Source organism: Ceratina calcarata, unplaced genomic scaffold, assembly GCF_001652005.2.
Source record: "Ceratina calcarata isolate Rehan_Ccalc_2016 unplaced genomic scaffold, ASM165200v1 scaffold289.2, whole genome shotgun sequence".
In the NCBI taxonomy this organism is placed as follows: Eukaryota; Metazoa; Arthropoda; class Insecta; order Hymenoptera; family Apidae; genus Ceratina; species Ceratina calcarata.
The window spans coordinates 1,016,767-1,025,595 of record NW_017151272.1 but is presented as its reverse complement, the minus strand read 5'-3'; the positions used below and the strand labels follow the sequence as shown (position 1 = coordinate 1,025,595).

Below are 8,829 nucleotides of genomic sequence, written 5' to 3'. Positions count from 1 at the left end.
ATCTACGGGAAAATTGTATAGGACCTTTCTTGTAGAGGACGACGAGATCTACAATTTCTGTATAAAAGTTTCTTGCTAGCGTCAATAGTTAACGAGTAATTTGCAAAAAACCGTTTTCTCGTTTTTCGTTAATAACTCGTAAACTATTAATGCTAGCGACAAACTTTTATATAGAAATTGTAGATCTCGTCGTCCTCTACAAGAAAGGTTGTATGCAATTATCCCGTAGAACCAACGGTTTAGGAGTTATTAAGGAAAAACGAAATTTTTTGTCAAAAGTTCGCTGTTTCGACGCTGGGATGGTCGGATTCTGTCAACATCAATAAAATGCCAATTAACTGCACATAACTCGTTAAATACTTTAGTTAGAAGAAAAATGCATAAAATCTTTCTTGTAGAGGATGTCAGTGTCTACACCTTCTATATAAAAACCTTTTTGCCAGTGTCAATAATTAATTGGATATTTCCTTCTATACTTTTTAGCACGTAGCTATTTATTAGCATTGTTCTTCCGACGTCTGATTTCTTTTTAATTATAGGAAATGCGTTTTTCTAAGGTACATAAGCTTTTGTGATTGACTGTATAGCCAATACATCATTAAGTCAGTCGTTTAATCGCACAGTAATAACTTTAGTATACGAACTTTGCCCGTATTTATAAAACGAAAACATCGCGGTATCGATTTAACAATATGATCAATGCATATTAATCTGCTCAGCTCACAATAATCCAGATCGAACCGAATCAAAACAGATGAGTCAAATCGAATACGGAAACGTTATTGATAAACGAATAGAATAATTTCCACGACGATAGTATCTGTGTACTTCATGAGTATTTAGATCAAATTAGCTGACTAAGTAGATTCGCGATTCTGCGAATTACGAGAATGGCGACACTCGACTCGATGCGATTAAACCGACACGCGTACTCTAGACTTCGAGGATAATATTACAGATATTTGCCACTGTATTAATTTACACGAATGAAACATTTCAGTTACCACTTCTCTAAAGAATACACCGTCTAACTCGATGACGATCAGTGGACAGTGTCGGCTGGCTCCGTTAATTCCATGCGTTCTAGACGCGTCACAATTGTACGATTATTGTGTAAAAATTCTATTTAAACTACATGGTGCTCTGCCCGCGGACACATTAACCGGTCATCGAGACAGATTTTCTAAACAATTCCAAGAACTGAAGAAGTTTTATAATACCGTTAAGCAAAGACAGTATTTTAAGCAACTCATAACGATACCTGCATTACCTGAGGTGAACCTCGTGTTACTATCTTTATAAACATAGTTTTAATCACCTCGACGGATAGTTAATTTGATATGTTCGTTTTAGAACCCACCAAACTTTTTAGTACAATCCGAGCTGCGCACTTACGTTACTAATTTACCTAGAGTAGTTTTACCGCCAGAAGAATCTTTGGACTCTGATACTGTGGTCGATAGCCTGATCGATACTTCCGATACGAATTCATTGCCAGGCGATCAACTAGATTCCACGCGGAACGGCTCTATTTCACCCGATGTAATAGTGGAGAGGTAAATTCAGAATTCACGCGGGATGCTCTCGAAATGAAGAAAAGTAATTTCCTATTGTTGCCCGTTGATCGTTTATTTTTTCAGAGAAAGTCTTATCGATCATTTGCAGCAGGAGAACAGACATCAGAGCCAAGAATTGTATCGCGTGTTAACGCTGTTAACGGATCAGCAACGGATTGCGGAAGAACTTCAGATCCGCGTCACACAGTTAGAATCTGATTTACTTGTGAAAGTAAATATCTTTTCTTAGCTGTTACTTATCGTCAACTTGACGGTTCAGTGCGCTTAATTATAATATTATATTTCAGTGCAATGAGATCGAGCAGGAGAAACAAGTGAATCAAGACTTTGTGAAACAGAAGGCGGATATGATGGTGAAAGTTCACGAAGGCGAAGGTCAGGGGCTGTTGCTCGTATTGCATTGTATAAGAAATATTTTTAATTGTCTTGGATTTTTCTTTCTTTAGGGAAGTACAAGGTCTTGGAGGAGAAGTTTCAGAAGTTAAAAGACGCCTACTCGAAGTTTCGGGATGAACATATCAATTTAATCAGAAAGGTAGAATTACTGTTAATTCGTGGAAGTTGTAGGGAACTTTACTGAGTAAGTTTATTGTGTTTTATAATAGAAGGTCGAGGTGGATAAGCAGTTAGGAATGTTGAAAATGTCACAAGATCAAGCCGAGCGACGAACGGTCGAAGCAGAACGCCGTCTCGAGGAACTGATACAAGGTCAAGCTATAACGGAGCAAGAAGCGCGAAAAGCTGTCGAAGCTCAGCACGACTTGGATGATTTGAAGAAACAGTTGACCGATGCGAAAACTGAGAACTCGGTTAGTAGCTCTCTATTTACTCCGCTCTGACTTCATTTCTACTTCGATATGTTCAATAAATTTATAATATTTCAGGCATTGATTGCTAAAAATGATTTTGTAATTTCTGAGAAAACGTCGTTGGAAGGGGATCTGCACGATTTATTGGCGCAGAAAGAGGAGTTAGAATTAAAGATCGAAAAGTTGGAAGTCGAAGCCGAACGATGTCGTAACGAAATGAACACGTACGCGGACACTATGTTGAACGAGTTGCTACGTAAATATATTCCTCTCTAGATAATGAACAATACTTTCGTTCAGCTGTCTAAACTAAAAGCAATTATTTTAGTGAACTGCATTTCCGAGGCAGAAAATATTATGCAATATTCATTGAACGCTATTGATAATCCCGCGATGTCGGATTTGACTTGTACCCCACAGTACCTTGAAAAACTAGAGGAACCAACTTTAAAAGCGCTAGACACTCTAGACGCGTCATACACCGGTTACGTGTGCGATACAACGAACGGGAAGGTTCTTATTAAAAGTGCAATTCACGTCGCGTATGTTTTGGGACTTTATCTGATTCATGCGAAGTCTACGTCAAATACGTCCATTGATATCGCGTTAGGTGACAGTAAGTAATCAATTGAATTAGAATTGTTATCAGAGGATTTAAATGTCTATTTAAATGTCTTTATCTTAGAATTAACTGACGAGTGTAAACAACTGGGAACGCAATCGTTAACAATGTTCAATTATATAAGAGAGAGATCACCTATTACCGTGGGCCAAATCAACGAAGTAAAACAGCAATTCAAAAAAGTATGCGAACTTGCCTCTACATTATCGAACACCCAAAGCAACGTTGAAGTTATTGGAAATTTGGTAGAAACAGAACTGTTGAGCATGGATAAAGCGATCGAAGAAGCTGCTAATAGAATACAGGTATTTCATATTGAACTTTACTGCAGTAATTATTGCAATTATGCGTATGTACGTATTATTAATTAATCGAATGAATCAGGATATGTTGGAAAAATCTCGAGCAGCAGATTCAGGACTGAAGTTAGAAGTGAATGGAAAAATTTTAGACTCTTGTACAGATCTAATGAAATGCATAAGAATGTTAGTTAAAAAGTCGCGATTACTGCAAGCAGAAATCGTTGAACAAGGGAAGGTAAATGTTCCGTGTCATTTAACACAGTACTGTAAAATAAAGCGTTCTCAATTTTAGGGTACCGCTTCGGCTACGGAATTTTATAAACGTAATCACCAATGGTCCGAGGGACTCATATCAGCTGCTAAAGCAGTAGCGATGGGTGCTAATCTTTTATTGTAAGTAAGATACGTCTATCTGCGTCTAATAAATACTCTACGAAGTGTATAAAAATAATTCATGAATATTTATAGGGAAGCGGCAGATAAAGTTGTGTCTGGTAACGGTAAATTCGAACAGTTAGTAGTCGCATCACAGGGAATTGCTGCGTCTACCGCGCAATTGGTAGTTGCAAGCAGGGTAAAAGCGAATAGAAATAGTAATAATTTAGCTGCGCTTTCCGAAGCATCGAGGGACGTAACGCAAGCAACGGGAAGCGTCGTTGCTACAGCTAAAAACTGTAGTCAACTTGTTGAAGAGAATGGTAACGTTACTTTTGAGTCTTCTCTCGATAGTTTTCATCAATAATAAAACTCTGACACGTTTGCTGTATTACAGACGATTTAGATGTTTCTGGACTAAGTCTGCACCAAGCGAAACGATTAGAAATGGAAGCACAGGTGCGCGTACTGGAATTAGAACAAGCTTTAGAGACTGAAAGATTACGCTTAGCTGCTTTACGTCGCTATCATTATCAACTGGAAGCTGAGAAGGAATAATCGGTATGTATAATTATAAAAGGGAACGATCTTAATCTCGTAGTTTGATGTCTGCGATTCGTTTCAGATTCTAACTAACAGCTGTGTGAGATTCGTGTTACTAACTGAATTTCTCGTCGGCATTAAACAGTATTGAAGAGAACGAATGGAAAGTAAATAATTAAATTCCATTACAAAATAATATATAAAAAGAAGATCTATTTGGCTCGTCCAAATGAATTATTGTAATATTTGCATGTTTAATGTTTAATAAATACAATTTTATTTCTTTTTAATGACATATCACACCATTATTAATTCCTTTCCTTATTCTTTTCATGCAATAGTCAAGATTCCCATCTGATTCTATACCAAATTCTTTACTATCCGAGAAGACTATCACATTAAGTGCATAATCGCACAATTGTTATTTATAATGCAAAGGGATTTGCATAATATCTGAAGTATCGAACCGCGGGATGAAATGGAGTAATTAGTCCAGAAATTTAGGATTTGTAGTTCTCCGTTCGGGATTGTTAGAAACTATGGACCTTCTGCATCCATGCATAGGCGATCGATGAAATTCTATGGGCTCTGTTTCGAGGCTGGATTCGCCAGCACTTCGCTTCTCAGCGTCGGCGCGATGCTGATTTTCCTTGGGAGCGCCCTCGCTGGACGCAATTGTACCCTGCACACGGCGAATCTATCAGAATCAGAATACTACGAAGCCTAGCCGTGTAACTATTCGCGTTACGTGTTCATGTTTTTTATGACAAGTTCAATTAATCGAGTTTGTACAGTGTGAAAGACGTCGTCGTAGTATTCGTTCTACATCGTGAAAGCTACAATTCATAGGGTCACTTGTTAAGGTAAGGAATCCATTTGACAAACAATTTTTAATTAAGGTCGCTCACTGCTATGTGATTAAATCTGTTAAAAAATTGACATTTCTTTTACTGTATTTTGGTACAGTGTTTCAGTTACGTGAAACACTTAATTTTTTCTTTATTCATTATCAAGTGTCTTTTCATTTGTGTCATTTAAATAGGACGCCGATGTTGCTAAAACTTATTTTCCTCAATGTATAACAAAAAGATTGATCTCGAAACATGGAATATTTTTTGCTAATTCTTTTCAACCCTGTTACTATTGCGATGGAGTAGCTGCGTTCCTTCAACTTTGCTGACGTTCTCAAACTTGAAACTATTGATCGTCTTGCAAATTATTTTGTAATTGGCACAACACGTCATACAATATTCTGATGTAGATACTTAATACTGAAAAATTAGCCAAATGCATCGCTATTTTTTGTACTTCGTAGAGCATTGCGAGTTATCGCTTAGCTTTGTTTCACGTAGCTGATATCGCGACAACGGCGTTGCTGCTCCAACCATCTCAATGACATTTAGCGAACAGCTGATTCGAACGTAGACACGATACGCGTCATCTTATCCATTGATCGTTTCGATCAACTTTTTGTTTCACAATATGTGCGGAGGCTAACATTGTAATTCGTGGATATCTACTGCATCCCTAAAATTGGTACATCTTTTTCTTCCTTTAAAATGCGATGTAAAAAAAGTGAAGAGTTTGCTAGTTACGATATATACGCACGTGTCTATAAAAAGCCAGAACCACCGATTAAACGGGGCCACGCCTTCTGTACTCCTGACTTGCGGATAGTCATTTAAGTATAATTGGAAAATTGTAAATTGAGGTTGTCATTATCCAATTGAACCAGCTTAATAAATCTGTTGTTTAACATTCCACGTGTCGCACTCGTCCCCAATGTTATTTCTCTTATAGAAGAACTAAATTAAGAAACGAGAATCGTAAAAGGAAATAATTTAGAACGGTTTTCGATCGAGATTTTGAATATACAATCGCTATGCACCGTTGATTCACTGCGTCTATCCTGTATTCAGCTCGCTAAGGGGTTCATTAATTATTGCTGGCAGGTGAACACATTCGAGACCTCGGCCAAGCTTTCTAGCGTAGAGGTAGGTCGATGACTTAAAAACTAGCGGACGTAAAAATAGTGAATGCGAACCGGCCAAGATAAAGAATTAAAAGCACCTCAGTTTTACCTCGCTAAAAGCAAACTAAGTATTTTATCCTTCGTTTTATGCAGTTACGTAAATAGTGAGTAATGCACGAGGCCTTGATTATGGTTGAAAGTGAAGTGCGCTTCATCCATCGTACAAAGGGAGGTACATATAGATATTACATAAAAATCATACTTCATTTCACAAAATTACCAAAAGTATCAAATCCGATTCAAATGATTCCTGAGTTTCGATACATAACGTGTAATCCTTCGAGAGAAACGAGTTTTAATGACATGAAAATGGCAGGTGCAACTTCTAATATTAAGTCTAATCGAGAATCATTAGAAAGTCATACAACTTTCAGTGTCTTTTCGTTATCATAAATTCCATTTCGTTGTCACACAGACTATTAGCCATGGCTTTTTCGATGTATGGTTTTTTCGATGTCCGTGAATATTTATCTATGTCACTAGTGTATTGCTTCATATGATGATGTAAACAATCCCCCGATCTCCGTATCTTTCCACGTGCGTGTTCTATTCTACTTGTCGTCAACAAGATAAAAGAGCCCATCATTTTTCGAAACGGTTGATCTCGATATGGACTCGAGTATTGATCCTGTTGTATACCAACGATATTTAGTATTTAAGTTAGTATACCAACGATATTTAGAATTTAAGTTAGAGATACTGCTTATCTTCGATACCTCTATATCGAAATTCATCATCCTATGACTCCTTATTTATTCCTTGACGCGAACTTCATCCTATCTCCGCTGCATAATTTCTGAATCCTGACTTTGACCATCCTCAAGTACTAACCCTGATCGTCCTACCTTACAAATCCTAATCCCTAAAATTACGTTTACCATCTATACATTAACCAGTTTTTCATGATCGACGACATCTCAGCCATGTTATAGCAGTTGCTTAATGTTACCGCAAAGTTGTATTGTTATTTAATAAAGCTTATGCTACGGAATGTAACATTTAATCGTTGCGGGAAACCGGAATCCACGGCACGATTGCTGTTTATAAAATTTCTTAACGGTCGCAGACGAGTCGGTTGTCCGTTGCCCGTTGAGGGGATAAAAATGGTCCGGAACGCGATGGGCATTGTACCCGGGAAGGCGAAAGCGTGTTGAACGGAACAGCTTGGGTGAGCACGCGGGTGCTTGCTGATGTGCACGTGATTCCAGCGTGCCATGCTTCCACGGCATCGACCGACTTCCCCTTCTTCGTGTCCCACTCACTGATGCAGTCTTCCTATGCTATTTCGTGGTACACTGATTCCAGGGTAAAAACCCTATTTCCCCGGTCGGAAAATTACACATTGGAATACGATAAATCGTAGTGCAAAATTTTTTACCGATAACCCAGGACTCGAGCTTCGATTCATTATAAAATATCCAGATTAGATAAACATTTTCTTGACGATCTTGTAAATAGTACTATTACTGTTTCTATCATGCCGTTTTCTTTTATATCCCGAGTATATTTTAAGAATTTGTTACCAAAATGAATAATCGTTTACAGTTGCTTGGTTGCAAAAGCCCAACTTTGAAGAAGACGCTAGGTGTTCTCTTTGATTGGCGTTTGTCGCTCTTGCGAACAAAAGCTCGCCTCTTCGCAGTGGAAGATTTTTCAGTAGAAATACAGCCGTGTAGGCATCCGACTTTTATAACGATTGTACGTATCCACGTAACACACTGGCCGCACGTGTAAATCTCATGGCCAATGGCCAATAATGCTTGGATTGTCGGTTGTAAAAATAAAAATGGAAAACAAACCCGATTGTGTACTGTGGAGATTTTCTGCTCTCTCTCTCTCTCTCTCTCTCTCTCTAGTACGATGGTTCAACAAGCTCGAATTACTATTTTAACTTGTAGCCAGAATAACTGACTTTCTCACATTTTATTATTCTTCCTCTTCTTGCCAGAGCGTTCTCGTATATTCAGCATTTATTGATAGTAGCTTCCAGCGAGGTATCACGATTACTTTTTCAGATCACGTTCCATTCCACTGATTTACAAATGTGCACCATACGGATATAAGAATATCGCGTACTAATTTAGACCGGTGTCTGCGGCCTGTTTCTGACAGATTTTAAAATCACCACGAGCAGAAAGTGAACACATATTCTATGTATAGATGGTAAACGACGTGGTTGTTAATTTTGCAGAAAATACCTGATACAAAGAAGCCCCCAGTAAAATACAATCTCATAAATAAAAGTTCTCAGTTAAATATGGACGGCAATGGAGGATAATAAATCTACAACAGAAAAAATTGTTTACTCCTCAGGTGATAGAAGTAAATGAAATACATTTGATTATCTCTAATAGTAAATTACTTTTCTTAAACTATCTAGTCACTAACATCGTAAACATGTTTTTAACTATAGCGCAAGTAAATAAAAAAGAGATACCACATAGAGGAGCGAATCAGTTTAAGTTTGAGATACTGTGATAAGCAGTTATATCTTATTCGTATTTTAATATTAGAACCAACTGCGTTTCCTTTGTTGTTTCATTTCGTATAATTTTTTGACGTCAATAAA

At 37.6% G+C, this 8,829-nt stretch overlaps 2 protein-coding genes across 4 annotated transcripts in view; both read left to right on the top strand.

Moving 5' to 3' along the window:
• The window catches only part of Hip1 (Huntingtin interacting protein 1), an 8,579-nt gene extending 4,107 nt beyond the window's left edge, over positions 1-4,472 (top strand). For 2 of the 3 annotated variants that reach the window (XM_018022586.2, XM_026812573.1), the window contains 14 exons: positions 1,001-1,275; positions 1,354-1,556; positions 1,641-1,788; positions 1,865-1,952; positions 2,024-2,112; positions 2,183-2,386; positions 2,462-2,642; positions 2,715-3,002; positions 3,072-3,313; positions 3,393-3,545; positions 3,603-3,703; positions 3,779-4,008; positions 4,083-4,246; positions 4,311-4,385. In XM_018022586.2, the coding sequence (XP_017878075.1) occupies positions 1,001-1,275; positions 1,354-1,556; positions 1,641-1,788; positions 1,865-1,952; positions 2,024-2,112; positions 2,183-2,386; positions 2,462-2,642; positions 2,715-3,002; positions 3,072-3,313; positions 3,393-3,545; positions 3,603-3,703; positions 3,779-4,008; positions 4,083-4,243 (2,363 nt within the window). In that variant the 3' untranslated portion in view covers positions 4,244-4,246; positions 4,311-4,385. Of the gene's footprint in view, positions 1-1,000; positions 1,276-1,353; positions 1,557-1,640; positions 1,789-1,864; positions 1,953-2,023; positions 2,113-2,182; positions 2,387-2,461; positions 2,643-2,714; positions 3,003-3,071; positions 3,314-3,392; positions 3,546-3,602; positions 3,704-3,778; positions 4,009-4,082; positions 4,247-4,286 lie in introns of all 3 variants that reach the window. The other variant, XM_018022588.2, reaches the window with a different exon arrangement.
• Positions 4,473-4,893: 421 nt separating this feature from the next.
• Drat (Death resistor Adh domain containing target) overlaps positions 4,894-8,829 on the top strand; it is an 11,062-nt gene continuing 7,126 nt past the window's right edge. The window contains exon 1 of the mRNA XM_018022584.2: positions 4,894-5,091. The gene's annotated coding sequence lies outside the window, so the exon portion shown is untranslated. The remainder of the gene's footprint in view (positions 5,092-8,829) is intronic.